The sequence below is a fragment of the Lepidothrix coronata genome, unplaced genomic scaffold (genome assembly GCF_001604755.1).
Source record: "Lepidothrix coronata isolate B3197 unplaced genomic scaffold, Lepidothrix_coronata-1.0 Scaffold194, whole genome shotgun sequence".
In the NCBI taxonomy this organism is placed as follows: Eukaryota; Metazoa; Chordata; class Aves; order Passeriformes; family Pipridae; genus Lepidothrix; species Lepidothrix coronata.
Genome location: NW_016690374.1, coordinates 1,697,655 through 1,715,685, shown reverse-complemented (window position 1 = coordinate 1,715,685; position 18,031 = coordinate 1,697,655). Strand labels below are relative to the sequence as shown.

Genomic DNA, 18,031 nt, shown 5'->3' with positions numbered 1-18,031 from the left:
TAACTGATTTGCATCTTTTTCTTTTGTTAAGTGAGGATTTTTGTCTGTTCTTTGGACTGCTTGTAAGAAAGCAAATGTAAATTCTCACTGGTTATTGAAAACATCAAGAAAAAATGTAACTTTTGCATGTTTGCTTGAGTTCTCTTTTTTTTTTCCCCTCCCCTGTTCTGATCAGATACAAAGAAGGTGGTGAAGCTTTGTTAGTATTGCTGCCCTCAGAAGAAAAAGGCATGGTGGAACAGCTGGCACAGAGGAAAGTACCTATCAGTGAAATCAAGTAAGTAACTAATGACCTGTCTGTTATTCAGCCTTCTTTCTACAAGAATAATGTGTGATGAGTCTATGACAATTTTGATAAAGTGCTTGAATTGCCTGGAGCTGGACAAATCAGGGAAATCAGTTAGTTTTGGTAGTGTTGTTGGAGAAAAAGACCTTGAGAGGTTTCCTGTTCCATTGCCGTTCCCAAAGGCAGGATGAGCGGCACAAATCATTCTTATCAGATGCCAATTAATATATTCACAATTTCCCAAAGAGGTCTTGTCTATACTCAACAGTTCCTACCACTAACATTTTTTCTTCTGGTGTCTGATAAGCTTTGTAAGTATATTAAGTGAAGTATTTCTTTTGTCCTGTGCCAAGAATATATGAAAAATGATGAATTCTCTTATTCTTTGCAGCTACTTTTTATGTAATTGGACATTATCATGCTCTCTCTCTTCTTTTCCAGATTGAACAATTATGTCTTTAATCTGTCCCTCTATGTTTTTTATACTTGCTATCGTTTTTGTATCTCTGTCTGTCTTTTGTTTAATTCTAGACTATTTCTCCAATTTGTCATGACCTTTCTAAATCAGCTGGTCGAAGGACAGGAAATAAAATATGTGGCTAAATGGTCATCTTACGTGCTAGAGAGAGCATTCTAATGAAAAACTGTAATGATCTATGCTCTCTATACAAATAGAACTGACTTTGAAGGAGTTGCAGAAGCATATAACGATACCACGTAAAAATAAAAAAGCATATTTCCGTTTTATATTAAATACAGAGAAATGGACATGTATGAAAGACAAAATCTCTAACTAAAAATTTTAGAAAAAAAGACAACCACTGAAAGAATCAATGGTAGTTTCTTATTTAGCAGCTGTAAGGTTTGAAGGAGTTCATTGTTATTTAAACCTGTCAGTCTAATGTTAAATTGAAAGAGAAAAGATAATGTGAAGAAAACATGGAAGAAGAGTTGAAAACAAGCCAGAAAATGGGGTATGAGCCTGACTCCATTTTGAATACTTACCTAGTGAAGGTCACACAGTGCCAAAAATTGTAGAGATAGAAGAAATCAGAGAATGATGTTGAGGTAGAAAGGTAAGTTTCTATACAAATGGGTATGAGCAAAACTAGGACTGTTTTACTTCAAAAAGCTGTGGTTTTAATGTGAAGATACAGATATTTAAGCAAAGAAGATAATTAAGAAAGTGTCTGTAGAACAATTGTATTTGAGAAGAATTCAAATTAGGGTGAAACTTTAGGTGGTTATTTCACCTCATTTCTTAAATCTTCAGATCTGCTAAAAATTAGCGAGTTAACATTTCTGCAGAGAATAGAAACAATGCATATAGCACTTGCCAGATTTAAGGCTTAGTTTTATTTTTTTAAAGCATTTTTGATGTATAGGATGTGCCATTTCAGAGGCACTTCTAAACTGCACTTGTGGATACTGTTTCTATGTAACAAACTGAGCACACAGCAACCAGTGAAGAAAACGCACCTTTTCCGGTCAAACGCATGTATTGAATCCATGTAGAACATGCATAAACTTCAAAAATAAGACAACTTTTGCTAAAACAGCAAAATAAGGACTAGAATGCAATTAAACAACTACCAAAAGTCTAAGTGTACTTAAAGCTTTCGTTTACATTGGTGTTTAAAAAAATCCCTACCATACAGCAACAACAAAAACAAACCTCACCAGCTGAATGTGGAAAATATCAATAAAGAAACTGAAGTCTGATATTTTCTTTTCCCTTAAGCATCATAATGCTTTAAAAGGATCTGTTGTATAACCACTGCAGCAAATTGGCTCTTTTTCCAAACTTCATCTTTTTCCTTGTTAAAATGATAGTTATTCAAATAATTTATCTTATTTTTATATTCAGTAAATGAATGTCTGATCTTATGCATAGTATAAAGATTTCCCTTTTCTTTGTCAGCTAAGCTTTTAACTTCTCAAGTAATGCTGTTAATTGTTTCAATAGCTTATCATAGGAAAAGCTAAAAAAACCTCTTTAGCCTGTATTTATCCATGTAAATAGAAATAGGTATTTTTGTACCAGGATAATAATCCAATTTTAATAGGGCAAATATTTCATTTCCCCCTCCTTTAAATGCGTATTCTATTTATAATTCAAGTTAGATGTCTCTCTGGAGAGACATTTGTGGCTGCATCTCTTAACATATTCTTGCTACTCTGATGTGACTTCAGTGGAAAACACTCTGCTTTTTTTTAACACCACCCCAAAAATTCATTCTTGTACCAAGCCACAAGGGCATATGTATAATAAATACATTTAAGCAACATTCTTAATTGGAACATACTTATTAGAAAAGTCAGGGCTTTTGATTGATAATATATTTTACAACCCCCTCCAAGATACAGTTTTTCAATCTGCAAAACAAACCTTAATAGTACTTGTAACATCATAATGAAGGGAAATGCTTTTACATGGAATTGTCTGTCTAGTGCGGTTAAGATTTAAAAGGTTTAGCATCATACTTGGAAGAGGCTAACTAAAATCCTTAAAAAATATAAGTGTAATTGCTTGTGGATTGCAAACCAGTTTAATTCCAAAGTTTTTAACTACAGATTTTTTCAGGTCGTTCACTTCTAGCCAGTTTTGCAGTTAATATAACTCTGGTGTGTTTTGTCAGTTTATAAATTGTTGAAGAAGTTGCATCAACCCTTGGATCACAGTCCAGGTCTTCTGTTGAAGTCTTCTGATGTTGTTTGTGCTCATTCATTTAATTACAGATTCTCAAGAATTCTGATTTGGGAGTTAGAAGATGATGAGCATTGCTTACTGCCAACAGAGTTTAACTCTTCACGTTTCTGAAATTCACTCTAAAAGCTTTTTTCTGAAAAGCTTGTTTCTGAAACATCCTTGTCAATTGAAGTGTTTGTTTTGCTGTTCTTGTTAAGCTCTTGTCTGGTGTTCACAATAATTTTTTTTTGTTGTTAGTAATGCCATCCTTTCTTTACTTTTTGTATCATTATATTTCAAAGATTTGTTGGTCAGTTTGTCCCCCACTCAATTTTTCATGCCTCTTCTTTTCTTATGTCTTTACATTTTTAGAGCCAATTACAGGCTGGCTGGAAACTGGAACTCAGTTTTTTGATCCTTCTTTAAAACTGTAGCTAAATAGAGCTTGTGTACACTGCAGTTTTCCCTTGGATGTATTTGAACAGAGTTAAGAAATTAAACTCATGAGGGAATCAAGTTTGATATCGATGCTTTTCATATTTAGTAAGAATAATAGACGATCATAATCATGTTATAAAAAGACTATAAAATGTTCCTTGCATGTTATTTTCATCAGTCGTATTTTTAAGACCAACCTACTGCTATGTGAAGAGGTATGATTTTGTGGTTTTTTTTTTTTTTTTTTCCTGTGACCTCTTTCAGCAGAGGCTATGCTTTGGTGTACAGCATGGCATGACATGGCACACAGCAGCCAGAGTCAGATTAAGAAATGTTGTAGTTGTGCATCTTTGACCTGTATTAGAGGTAGAGGGGTAACCTCCTACCATGTTTGGTAGGTCATATGATACGCTTGCATGGCACTAGCAGATCAAAACCAGAAGTAGATGAGAAAAGATCTGGGCAAATAAAACTGCAATAATGAAGGTATCACTGGAATAAGTGTAAAAATCTAGAATCCAGGAGAAGACCTGCATATCTTTTTACTAGGTTTAATGGCATTTTCTGTAGTACGGTCACTGTTCTTTATTTACTTGATTAAAATCTTGAGAAGCTCTTAAATCTGTTTAATCTCAATGTTCTTTATTATTGCTCACCTGACTGTTCTTTCTAAGAATACTTAAATTAAGTATTCCCAGCACAGTAGATCTTACTTAAGCTTTTAAAAATGCTGACAATTTCCTTATGAAGATTTTGATATAGGTTTTAAAGTAGTACTATAATTCATTATGCTGCTTCTGTATTTTTTCAGTGTTTTTATAAAATCAGCAGGTTCTTTTCTGTTGGTTTCTGCTCTGCTTTGGAAGAAGATTCACCATCTTCGATGAAAACTGTGTCTGAATAAAAAGTCTGAGCTGCCGTTTGTCTTTTCTGTAGTATCTGTTTGATGAGTGTATGCTTCATCTTTAATATGGTTCCATTCTCTGCTGTTTCAGAGGGGTATATACTTCATGCATTTTAAAGCAATGCAAAAAATATGAAGATACTCCTGAGAACTTGATAGGTGCTTATTTTGGCATGTTCTAATAATTAAAGCTAACTTTTTATTCTTTCTTTTTTTAAAAAAAATTAGAATTAATCCTGAAAAACTTACAGACATCCAAAAGAGGATGCAAGCTTTCTTAGCTCAAGATCAGGAGTTAAAAGACAAAGCTCAAAGGGTAAGTCATCTACTGCGCTCTAGTTCTTGTAGCATGCTAGTTGAACTGAACCGTTTGAATAACTGACCAGCTCATATATGCCCTAGAAGCAGTGTTTGGAACTGCTGCATTATTCTGATTGTTAAGCTTTATAACACGTCAGTAGAAACAATAATCATGTGTTAGGAGTTGGTGGAAAGTATACCTGTATAGACTGTGTGAGTTGAGATGGGGTCAGTGTGGGCTCATGATGGTAACATGTGAAGAGCCACATGACCTATTGCTGTGCACAAATTTGCAATGGGCACAAATTTTTTTACAAAAAGCTCCGTTTAAACCCAGGGGAAAACCATTTGTTGTGAGATTGGTCAAACACTAGAACAGGTTGCACAGCAAGACTGCACAGTCTCCAAATGTTGGATATCAAAAGCTGGATTCCTTCTTGAGCAGCCTCCTGTAGCTAACCTTGGTTTGAGCAGGGGTTTGGACTAGATACTCTCCAGAGGTTCCTCTCGACTTACAACTACTCCGAGAGGACTTCTCTCAGGGAGCTGGTATAGAACATTTCAAAATAATAATAATGATAAAAGGTTACTGAAAAGTAGGAGATCTCATTACTTGACTCCAAAGTGAAGAGCACAAATCCATATAGGTCTCACACGCCCACCTTCTTGATCAGTTTTTACTGAATATGTATGACAATTTGTTCTTTCTCAGTGGTAAAATTCAATGCATTGAATAAAGCATTTTAACTTTAAGATTTAAATGAGAAGCAAAATAGCTTAGAATAGCTCTTCCAGGTAAGATGGAGAAGTGTGTGAATGGGACTGTGAATGGGATTTCTTTGCTCTGCTAATTAATGTTGGGAGACTCCATGGACAATATGTGAATTGTCACAAAGATTTTTATCAGGTTTCGGAAAGGTAGGAAAACTTCAAATGACTGAGTAGGCTTCTGGACTAGAATGATCTGGTTGTAAAAGACATTTTCCCCAGAAGATGGCCTGTGAAACATTTCTGGACATTTTGCTGCCTCTTGCTAAATGTGTTTGCTGATCTATCCCTGGTTTTATAACATTTTTAAGCCACGAACTTTTTGGGAAAGAGCTTACTACTTGTTTTATTAATGCACTGCAACATGTTGGTTTTCTGAGCTTGGTTGGTTTATTGCTTGCTTTTTTTGAAATGTGTATATGTTGACCCTATGAATTCTGTAGTTGTACTAAGTCTCTTCCAAACGATACAAAACCAGAAGTTCAAATTGAGATTTGGGGAAACATGATTGGAAGAATAATAGAAAAACCTTTCATGACATTCTTTTTATATATGTAGGTCAAATTGAAAGAGCACTACCAAAGGCCTGGTGGTGAGAAATCCAGAAATGCCAAAGCCTGAGAAATATAAGATTGCAGAGATTCGGGATTAGTGTTAATAACTTTTTTATTTGTATCAGCTAGTGTGGGGACTGATGACACCTGAAGGTATTCTGGTAAAGCTGAGTGGTAGGGTAAAATGAAAAGTGGATCTTGAATGCTTAAAGAGAAAGTAAGTGTTTTAACTTTTCTGTTGAACTGAGATGTCAAATGAGTCAAGTTGAAATATTTAAAACTCTTGAGAGATTCATTTCGCCTAGCTTTAGATGTCCTCTGTAGGTTAGTCTACCTGAAGATTCATTTATAGCTGTTAGAGAGGAATAAGCACTTCTATGATGCCTCCTGACATAGATGCCTTAAAAACCCTTTGGGGTGGATGAATGATGGTTTCTTTGCACTGCAGAGGTAGCCTGTGTGATGTGACCTAGCTTGGACACCTGCAGTAGGGACACTTAGTGGGACAGAGGAATGTCATTCTTACTTTCCTAAACAAGGAATTTTAAATCAAAGTGCCTGAGGAAGTCACTTGGGAGCTCTGTGAATAAAATGTTCAGTGTTCAAGGGACTGCTTTTAAAAACTGTTTTTGGTGTTTAGATATCCCAGGTTTTTGTAGTGCACAAAGAATTACGTGTAGCAATGTGGAATGTCAGTGTAAGCCTCATCTGAGCACTGCATAAACCAGAGATACTGGTGACTTATCATGATTATGTTCAACTGCCACGGGAAGTTGCAGTTACACCAGTTTGTATCGGAAGTGACAGAGCAGCTGCATGGGGGAGGATGAGGGTAGGAGGAAGCTAGCATCATCTTACTTGGTATGAAAACAGTGACAAACCTCTCTTTCTGGCTTTGACTTTTTTAAGGTCTCTTAAAAGACAGAGAAAGATTATTCTGAATTGAGCAAAAGCAAATAATGATAAAGTTTTAAAATAGCACAAGAATAAAATCAAACACAGACTGTTAGTATTACAGATTAAAAAAATAATTTAAAAAATTTTAATTGCCATATAATTACCCTTTCAAGTAATTTTTGTTGGGGTTTTAATTTATGGATAGCAGAGTAGTGTCATTCTTGCAGAGAAACTATATACATTGGTTTGTTTTTTTTTAAAGCTTGAAGTATGGACAAGTGGTTTATCACGGAAGTGTCTGTCCTTAATAAAGTTTAAGTATGAATGTTCAGACATACTATGCAAATGTGCCCCAGTAGTCTGACATATGAATGCAAAAAAACCAATAAAATTAATGCAAATGAAATCCTGGCCTTGGATCCTTATCTGGAATGCTGGATTTCTCAGAGGCGTGGGTCATGTGCTGTCTAACCTGTCTATTGCAAGCTGCCAAATTCTTGACGTTTGTAATGTAAGAAATAAATGTCCTACTGGAATGGATCTGATAGCAGTGAAACAGCACACCTATGCACAGAAGTTCAGATAGGATGTAGTCTACTATGTGGAGGGCATCAGGTCTAAGTTGTTGTGTCCTCTAAGCTTACTGATTTACTTCAAGGTGCTTTTACTTTAAAAAAAAAAAAGAGGAAAAAACAAAATTCTTGATTACTAATTGCTTCAACAAACTTCATGTTTCATGTGGTAGGACATGGTTCCTCTGCTCTTGCTTGGGAAGACAGCATGAATCATATTAGGGCTTTTTTGAAACCTTTGCAGTTATTCTCATGGACTGATGCTGCCTTTTGGCATTTCTTGTAATTTTAGTATTTAATATATCAGTTCAGTCAGTTTTGAAAAACAGTTTAAAAAGAGAATCTGTTTTTCTTGCTAGTTTGAGTGTTATTGTGGCACTGAAGAGATATCTGTCCATTAAATTCTTCATCACACCCAGAGGGACATGCAGGGTGTTACAGCCTGAGATTCCAGTCACACCTTGTTACTTCTGAATTTTGTAAAAGTAGCACGTCAGTTAAATTGTGTACATTTTAATACTTATCCAAAAAACAGATCAATAACTCAAAATTTAAATGTGGTAAATTCATAGAGCATTGTACTTTTTGCTTACATATTTCTAGTACTTGTACAATAATCTCTGGTGGTTTTGGGGACCTGTAACTCCTATTTTAATGAAGCTGTAATACGTTTCTGATGCCCAACTGTAACATTTTCCGTAATAGTATAAGTTAATGCATGTAATATTTTTGCAATGTTCAGTTATTTAAAAAAATCTTAAAAGTGATATCAAAAGAGCAAATATAGCAGGGGACAACAGCAATTGATAAAAGAGCAGGAAACGAGTTCAGACTGACTGAACTTGTTCTCCTTTAGCTCCAGTGTGTGTGCACAGACTGACCAAGTCTTAGGAGAACTGAATAAAATCCAAATGAGATGACAGTATTTTAGACAGAGATTGAAGTGAACATACTGAAATCAAACAAAAAAAATCAAAGAAAATAATTTCTCTTCTTGTAAAGTAGGACAACTCTTCTATGCATTTGTTTGGTAGTTCATTCTCAGTTATAGAACTTGATACATGTGCAAAAGTTGTGTTCTTTCTGCCCTTTATCACTGGTTAATTTCTAGACCATGTATACCAAATATATACTAGTAAAGTAAGTGGATGGCTTTATGGGTTATCCAACAGACAATGAGATTTCAACCCTCATGAAAGTAGTGGCAAGTAGTGACTCATGTAGGTCTTCAGATCTGCAAATTTCAGATTCACAGGAAGGATACTTCTTGTTTAATCTGCTCTATTCCATCTGTCACTGCAGAGAAAAAAGAGGCTTTCATTGATTTTTGTCACTTGCTAGACAACAAAAGATAAATGAGATCTGTCAAATTGGAAGCCTTTTTCTAAACATTCTAGTTATCTTTGTAAAAATGATTAATAATTTAATGTGAGCAAAGAAAGAGTGCTTTATTCCACACTTCAATCTTGGTAGCGGTGTAATGGATTGAACTCACACTTTCCATAGCTAAAATTAATTGAAAGACATAATCAGGAAGGAAAATTTACCCAGAAAACTCAGCACTTGGAAAAATAAGCAAATGAAAATTTAGTTCTGTATTGCAGTATTGGGCAGCTTGAAAAGTACATCTTAACTCTACATATCTTAAAATTAGTAGTTTTTATTTCAGTTTACTGAGAAGAAAATAATGAATTTATTACATTGCTTAATTTACTGACTCATATTTTCACCTTTGGAAGTGTTTTTTTCTCTTAGAACCATTTAGAGAGTCCCCATAAGAAATCAATGCTCCTGACTGTTGGGTCTTTCCTCCTCTACCTGAGATGAACAAGAAATGGATTTTTTTTTTTAATTCTGCATGAATTATTAATACATTAATTTTCTCTAACAGGTGCCTGTACATAGCAGAACAAAGATGTGATTATAGTATGTGTTAATACAACCTTCTGAGCTTAACTTGTTGTTATTATGAGTGTTTGATGGTTTAAGCATCATGGTAGGAGTTTTGGCATGTGTTAGAAATTAGGTTATGAACAAGAGAAATCCAAGAACCTTTTCTGATACTTAAAATATTCCAGAATTTATGCTGCTGATGATAGGTAGAAATAGACTGTGTAAAAGAAACATGAGAAGAATAAGAATCTTTCCTTTTGAGAAGGATGGGGAAATGCAATACAAGACTGTTATTCTGGTATGCAGCGCTTCCAGTTTTCTTGGTGAAAGTCTGGGATTAATTGAAACTTCAACCTTGGACTGGTCTTAGTAGATGTTGTATAGTGAATTTATGTTGGTCAGCTGAGTTGCATTAATTGACTGTGTGCATGTGATGAGCTGATGGTAAATGCAAGGTAATATGAATCATCTTAGGCCGTTATAGGCCACAGTGAAAGGCAGTTATATTGAGTTGAATGAGTTTCTTTCTTTCTGAGATTAAGTCAGGACACTTCAGATTGATAGCAACACAGTCTATTCTTTCTCCCAGAAGAGCTGGGAGAAAAAAATAAAATTGAATCAGTGATATTTCCTTCTGACTAATTTGTTGTATTTTCTTTCTAAGGATAGATAACATGACATACTTCTGAGAAATTCAGCCAATTAATGTGCATATAATGAAATTTGAGTATTTGAAGTTGCATCACTTCTGGAGTAGTGATAAATTTTGGCTGATGGGTATTGTGTAAAAGAATTTTGGTCTGAAATCGATGTTAGACCACCTAATGGTGAAATTCCATTTTGTGTTTAGAGCAACAGTGTAATGTTTGTTTCTTGTGTTGGTAATTGAACGGTTTCTTTTTTTGTTGAATAATTTTATTTTTCTTTCAGTGTTTTGTATCCTACTTGCGTTCAGTTTATTTAATGAAGAACAAGGAAGTATTTGATGTTTTCAAATTGCCTCTAGCAGAATATGCCCTGTAAGTATGGCTAACTTGGAATATGAAAAGTGTATAGTGAAAAGTTTTGCAGTATATGATAGCTTTAAATACCTGTTTTGACTATGTTAGCACACAGAATTGGACAGTCTTGTGATATATTTTGTTTCACATTTATGCCATCCTTTCAAAAGACATTCTAAATAGATTTTATGTGTAAAACCAGTATATTGCTATAGAGAGAAATAATGGTCCTGTTTCTGGCCAGGACAGGGTTAATTTTTTGTAGTAGCCTGGAGAGGACATGGCCAGGACAGGGAGGTTTTCCAGTACCACCTCAGGTCGTTGCTGGGGGTGTGGTGAAGGGACTCTATTTCGTGGAGAAGGGATTCATTCTGGGTGTGTGTGGGGGGAGCTGTCCAGTTTTATAACTTATTGCTGGGTCCACAGTGAGCATTTCTGCATGTCAGTTACTAATGTTGTTGCTGTTTCTGTTCGTTTTCTTGTCTCATTGCTGTGTCCAGTAAATTGGTTTTACCTCAACCCGTGATCTTTACCTTTTGTGCCTCCAATTCTCCTCTCCAGCCACTCACAGGAGGGAGGGGTGAAAAGGAGGGAGGAGTACTTTTGAAGTACAAGATACAGAACCATGTTTTGTTTTTTTCCCTTGAGATTTGCCCTTCAGCCTCATAGCTAAATGCCAACCTGTGAACTTTATTATTTAAAAAGAAATTGGAGTATCCGAAGATATATTGCAGTCTCATTTTGGTTGTGATTGAGACATTGCTCGTTGGCCATAAATTACTTTTCAGAAGATTCAGTGTATTTAGTAAAGATTAAACATCTGCACTAGACTGAATAGCATCTATTTTGCTATGTCTATTTTTGTACATTCCACATTTTGTATGGGAGGGAAATTAGTCTTGACAGGTTGACTTTCCAGATGACAGCCACCTGAAATTGTTTTAAGATGCAAAGTTTTTGAAATCTCATGGGACATAGGATAGTCATAAGGGAGCAGTAAGGTGTTCAAAGGTACATGGTAAATTAATTTGATGTCTGTGGAATTTCATACAGAGAAGGCTAAAGTTTTCAAACTTGTCAGTACATGGCATAATGAACTAAAATGTGACAAATTGCTAGACTGAGGAACACCTGGTCTTCCTGTGCTGTGCTACCATTAACATGATTATGTTTTTTAAGATACATAAGCCTATTATAAAAGATGCTTTTTAACTTTACAGGCTGAGAAATTTTGAAAAAGAACTAGCATAAACTTGAAAGATTTCATTATGCATTGCCTGCCCTTCTTCACTTGTGTCGTTTGTCAGCATCTTTAAAATCTTCCTATAGGTCTTACTGTGCTGAATGTAAGGGATAGTGGTAGAAGATTAGGGCTAAGGGGGATGACCACACAAATTTAACCAGTGTAAGAAACCATCTGGCAGATGGTAGTAATGCTGAATTTTCAGAATCTCAGCGCATCCTTTTGGATTTCAGCATGGCGTGGCATCTAGTATCTGATACTGATGTAGACAGAGTAGTCTACAGTTCTGTTCTTCTGGGGTCTCTGTGCCAGGATTTGGTCCTTCATCAAAATGATTTCTAGTCCCAGCTTTGCAAAGCTACTAATAAGTCATTCCTATATTAAAATGCAGGAAACCAGTTAGCTGTTTGGAGAGAGTAGGAGAGGTTTAGTCAAGGTTATGAAATATATGGAAGTGTAATCAAAAGGTCAGAAGATAAATCTGGGAGGTAATTCTGAGATTCTGTTTTAGTTTCTTGGCACTTTTCTTCCCTTCTCTCCAGACTGTTAGTCAGCCTAAATACACCCTGCAGTTCCCTGGCTTTCAATTCAGTGCACATCCACTGATATATAGATCAGTCAGCTTAATTTATATGAAAGTCCCTCAAAGTCTGGTATGTTTGAATTCTGCATTTAGAAGCAATCTTGTTTTACATTCTGCAAAACAAACTTATGGCAAAACCTGGAATGGTAATCCTTTCTTCCTTTTTCGTTCCTTGTGGATTTTCCAAAAAATATTTCATCCTTTCTGTCTAGATTTACTGCTAGCTTGATACGTGTTACTCCACTAAAAATCCTGCAGAGAAAATAGGCTGCTTAATGCCCCTGTCAGGTTTGCATTTCAGGCTGTTTTCCGCTTTCCCTGTTACTCTCTTGCCTGGCTTGTCTGTGCACTAAGATTCTCTTAAGCTCTGTTGATTAAATCTGCAGAAAAGCAGTAGTCTTTTTCACTTTTATATGTTTTACATATATATTTATATATAAATATATATATATAATCCAATTTGTATAAAAAACAAAATGTGTGTGCATGTCTGTATGTGCATATAGACATATACAGACATATGTGTACTAGTGATCAAGCACCTTTAAGCTATGCTACATTATTATTCTCTCCAGTATCCTCTCATTAGAAATTGCTATAAAGAATAATTTACTGCAGGAAGACTTGCACAGGCCTTGTGTTAACATAAGCAGCCTTTAAGTTTGGTGAAGGAGAAACTCTAAAAACTCATAAAAGAGAAATTTGTCTTTTTTACTTCAAAGCACACCTTTGAAAACATAAGAAAATGTAAACAAACAACAAGGCGAAGAGGAGTAATTACTTAGTCTGGCCTCCTGGATAGGAGACAAGGTAAAGAGGTGGCAGTCTTGTGAAATATTTTACTTCTCAGGCACTTTATTTTATTAAGTGCTAACATATATACACACCATTCTCCATGGGCAAATCTTAACAGTGTGCTGGATGGACGGGTTAGTCAGAGCTCTAAGGGGTTGCCAAGGAAGGTAATTTCCTCTGTGAATTTCATCATGTCTTCCAGGAGGAATGCGGCATATTTTTCTCTGTTTATCCCTGTATTGGTACATAGAGAATAAATAAAGCAGGTTGAAGCCAAGTTACTGGGAAAAATGTCTGATATACCCAACTTGGTACCCAGTTAGTTTTGCAAGTGTTGCTTGCAGATCAGTTTTACAAAGCTGCACTGAAATGGGTGATATGAGAACACGCAATCCATCTTTACTTCTTATGCTGTTACCTAGTTAATCTCAGCCTCATATAGTATTACTCATACGGACTGCAGCATTCCCTGCAGTCATTTGAACAGTTTGGGCATTTCTCACTCAACTCCCTCTCAACCACCTGGAGATCTAGCTGTCCCTTCCTGAACTTCTGTAACTACTTCTGTAAGCTTCTGCCATACAGCTCTCTGAACAAGCTGCAGTCTTCTCTTTCAAAGTCCAGGGTCATTATTCTCTTAGTCATCTTCCTAGATTCTTCTAGGATCTTGAGCTACCTTTTCTCAGTCTGCAGCCAAGCTTGCTATTAAGCTTCACTCACCTTAGAAGTAAATGTATTTGCATATGCATAAGAAGCAGTTCCAGCAGAGTGCCTCTCAGAGTTGACCAAGCCAGCTAACTTGGAAAAAGGATTTTTAATGTACTCCAGAAAGCCTTGTTACTTGTGCTGTGCTGTTTTGCCCTTTGAGCAGGTGTCAGGGTGGCTCAGGTACCAAAAACACCAGGGCTTGCAACTGCAGTGTTGAGATTCCTTTTGCTTCTGTAAGGAAGACTACATCTTGGTCTTTTGAGTGATTAGATTGAAACCATAACATCCTCTTTGTTCACCTTCTCTTTGGGCCTGACCCATAAGCTCTTGAATAGGCATTAGAGCTCCTTAATGTAGAGGAATAAAGCTGGCTGGTAAGTAAAGAGCACAGCAAAGGCAATTTCTCTGTTCATTCTGGTTATTAATCAGACCATCTGGAAAGCCTGTTAGTTCACATTTGTGTCACTTCAGTTGATGTGATTTCTCCTGTTTTCAAATGGTTGCTCATCCTATCTTCTGAAAACATTTTAAATGTTAAACATAGATGTAGCATATATTGCAAGGCAAGTAATACATACTTCTTCTCTTGAAATAGCTTCTGGGAGTATTTAACCTTTTTCAAGCTATTTTAAATCTTTGTCTGAACCTATTCTACAGTAAAAGTAATCACTGGGCTGTGTTTTTATGTGTTCAAATAATTCTGAAGAAGTTCACTAATGGAATATGTCTTATATTTAGTAAATGTAGTAGCTTAATATTAGGGTGAATCACTAACTTGTCTAAAACTGTTGTGCAGCAGTTCAGCAGAAGTGACCTCAGATTCTTTACAGCTGGCTCATATTTCAAAAAGGACTAGCAATCTTCTAGGTGCAGATTAGGAACATTTGTGACACTTAAATCTTTAAAGATTGGACTGGTCTTACATTTCTGGTTTAATTTGTTTTGTGCAAGGACAGATTTTGCTTTGAGTGTCTTAAGATTCAATCTTTAAGGAGTTAAGAGAGATGGCCAGCTTTTCTCTCATCCAAATAGAGACATAGTGAACTTATCATGTTAATGTAAACACACTCAAGGTCTTTGATAAGCACAATTAACAAACCATAGAAAAGGCAGTATTTTAAGTATGTTACGCTATTTAATTAAATTAATTTAAAAAAATGTTTATTGATGTTTGATCCTCCTTATTCAATAGAAACAAAAGTATTATTCTCCTTAAAGCCATACAGGGTTATTTCTTTGCAATTTTACTCTTTTAACATATTTCCTGAAATCCCTGTGAACTTACTTACTTACTTGAGTACTTAACAGAGGTACTTGAACATTGTATGCCATTTGTTTAGTTACGTCTATTCATTCCCTAATTAATGTTAGAGAATGCTGATGTCTGGCCACCTCAGTTTCACTTGATGAGTAGAAATGCGATTTATAGTAGCAAAATAATCCATTGGTTTCAGTATTGCTTTTAGAAGCTGATTTAAAATATCTTTCTGGAAGAGCTTGCTCTCAAGAAGTCATTGCATTTCACACCACAATATGAAACAGGATTGTCACTTGGTTTGGCAGCTGAATTTGTGTTGCCATTTAAAGGCTGCCATAGTCTGAGGACTACATTGTTGTGTTAGTATGTTTTTAGTGTTGTCTCTTAGAATTTATGAAATCTCACTAAACAACCTACCCGGTTTTTGTCTATATTTATCAGAAAACCCTTCTTATTCCAGATGAGTGTGTGAAATGCTAGTGCTAAAATCAAAAAATAGCTGTAACTTCAGTTAGAGTAGTATTGTAGTCTGAGTGGCATCTAATGAATTATTGTAAACTAATATTGCCCTTTCTAGTTTATGAAAAGAAAAGCTGGTTCATGTATTGAGTTATTTTAGTATGAATGAGCTATAGATTTGGCAAATGATTAAGAACTAATTTTTAAAGAAACCATCAAATCTTACAAAAAGCTTCTGAGGAAGCTTTTAGCAGTAGTAGAATGTGTTTGTCCCAGGTTGTTCTCCACTTGGAAGATACTGTGAAAAAGAGGCAGTAATGAGCCTAAATGCTGACATTTCTTTGAGAAGCTATGTAATTAAAAGTATTTGGGGATTATTGCATGCACTTTGTCTAAGCTTATCTACTATTACTTTTGTACCAAATAAAATTGACCTTAATGCCTTCTGTCTCCCCTATGTCTGAGGTCTGTATTGTTTTGGTTCAGAAGTAATTTGAATTCTGATTGCACTGGTCTTTTTTGGTAGGGTTGCTAAGCAGCGTAGAAAAATTTGCCAACACTAACTGATAATTAATTTTATTTAGTTATTAAGTAAGATATCAGTGCAGTACGGCAGTATGGCAAATGGAATTTCATGTTTGAGTGAAAAAAAAACCTATGGTGAAGTCTCGTCCACATCATGGGCTGCTCTTCCTGTCTGTTTTGTAACTTTTGCTGTGGAGAGAATAGTTTCTTCACCTTGTCAAACCCTGATCTTTGATGCAGCTCTGGAGGCGTAGAAGAAAAGCTCTGAGAGAATTGGAGTTTTCAGCTCTGTGTACATTGTGCCTGTCTGCAGGAGAAAGAGAAGCGAACACTGATTGCAAAATCTGGAAGAGCAAAAAAGCGTTTCTCTTGCAAAGGATTTGCCTCTTGCAACTTCGATCCCCTTGCTGAAGAGATTTAATGCAACAATCTCTTGATGTGTGTTTTACTGTGCCTAGTGTTAAGGCCCAATTCCATGTTCATGGAACATGGACAGCCTCCATGAACAGCCTCCATGAACAGCCTCCATGAACAGCCTCCAGCTGCTGCAGTGAAGCATTGCATCTGCTTTGTTTGGTTATTTGCATTACACTTAGTCAATAGGCCAAACTTTAACACATCCTTTCATTGCAAATGTATGTAGTGTTTGCTGTCAAACACTAAAACAAGTTGAAGATCATTTCTCTAATTTCAGTTCCCAAAGCTCTTAGCAGTGCATTGCAAGTAAATGTGCAAAATACACTGCATAAAAATTTCCTTTGTTTTTTTTTTCATAAAACTCTGTTTTCTTTGTTACTGCTGTTAATTGCATGTGGAATAAGAGTGCTGAATTATCAGAAATACTAAACCAAAATTTTTACATTACAAATAAACTTTATTTGTTTCTTATCCTAACAGTGTGGGTTGCTTTTCGTGTGCATGCCCACTTTTCAGTGTTTTAACCTGTGGTTGGTACCAAAAGTGCACTGTTTAACCACAGCCATGGTTGCATTTGGGGTTTTTTTTGTTTGTTACTTAAGCAGGGTGCCCCTCTGTTTGACTACTCTGTCCCATTGGCCATCGTTAACAGTTCAAGGCTCTCCAGGGCCTACAGTCCACTCTTGCTGCTCTGCAGTACCTTTTTGATGCTTCATGGACTGGTTATAATGACTCTTCTGCCAGGGAATATAGATTTGATTTTTCTCCTATGCTATAATTCAGGTTTCTTTATTCAGAGCTGTGTGGTGAAAAGAAGAAATAATGCTATCTACTTGAAGCAAGCAGCATTGTGAGGAGAGGTGGTGTATAGCTGTGTGTATTCTGAATTGAAAGAGGCTAGTCTTTTATATGTGTGTGTGCATGTGTAAATATGTAGCCAATGTAGCTGGTTAAATCCTTTATTCCTTTGTTAAGTGTATGTACAAGCCCCAGGTAATACTAATGCTATCTGTTCTGTATGATGTGTTTTTAAATGTAGTTGTGGTCTCTGTGTGTTCCTTGTACAGTACCAGTGTCCCCTCACATTTTTTTATTCATCTAATATGACGGCTCATGAATTCTGAAAGAGACTTTAAATATTGCTTTTTCTCAATTTAGATTTGACAGAGTCAGGTGTAATAATAGTGGGCAATTACAAAGTTTACTGAAGTCAAACGAGCTGTTGGAGACAGGGAATCTGTTCCCATGCAATGCTCTCCAATATGGTTGATAGACAGGATTTCTGTTTTTTGCCCAATTTTTGTCCCTTCATCTAATGAGTATTTGTGTAACTTTGAATTGTCATAACCAACTGGATAAAAGAATAGTTTTGTTGGCACTAGTAGTTACATATGCCATGAAGGTAAGACCTTGCAGTAGAGTGGTGCAAGCAGGTGAAATTGCCTTTAAGGGAGAAATGTCTCTCCCTCAACTTTTTCTGCCATTAGTCTTTTATCCATACTGTGTTTGTTCTTCTAATCTCTCAGTCACTGTGAGATGGTGGGGATAATGTTCTGAGTGCACTACCAGCAGTGAAGCACACTGACAGGTCAGTGCTAGCTCAGTCCTTGGTATGGTATCCGTGTATCTTCAATACCAAATTACATTGGTGTTTCTTCCACCACATTTTACTGTGAATCATAGATAATTGGGTCATATCTACAACTTTGCAGCTTCTTAGTTTGCTTTTCTTCCTGGGAGG

At 35.9% G+C, this 18,031-nt stretch overlaps 1 protein-coding gene across 1 annotated transcript in view; it reads left to right on the top strand.

The window, feature by feature from the left end:
* Window positions 1–18,031, top strand: part of DDX10 (DEAD-box helicase 10) — a 161,258-nt gene that overhangs the window by 30,178 nt on the left and 113,049 nt on the right. The window contains exons 10-12 of the mRNA XM_017831672.1: window positions 176–277; window positions 4,546–4,633; window positions 10,232–10,320. Of these exons, the coding sequence (XP_017687161.1) occupies window positions 176–277; window positions 4,546–4,633; window positions 10,232–10,320 (279 nt within the window). The remainder of the gene's footprint in view (window positions 1–175; window positions 278–4,545; window positions 4,634–10,231; window positions 10,321–18,031) is intronic.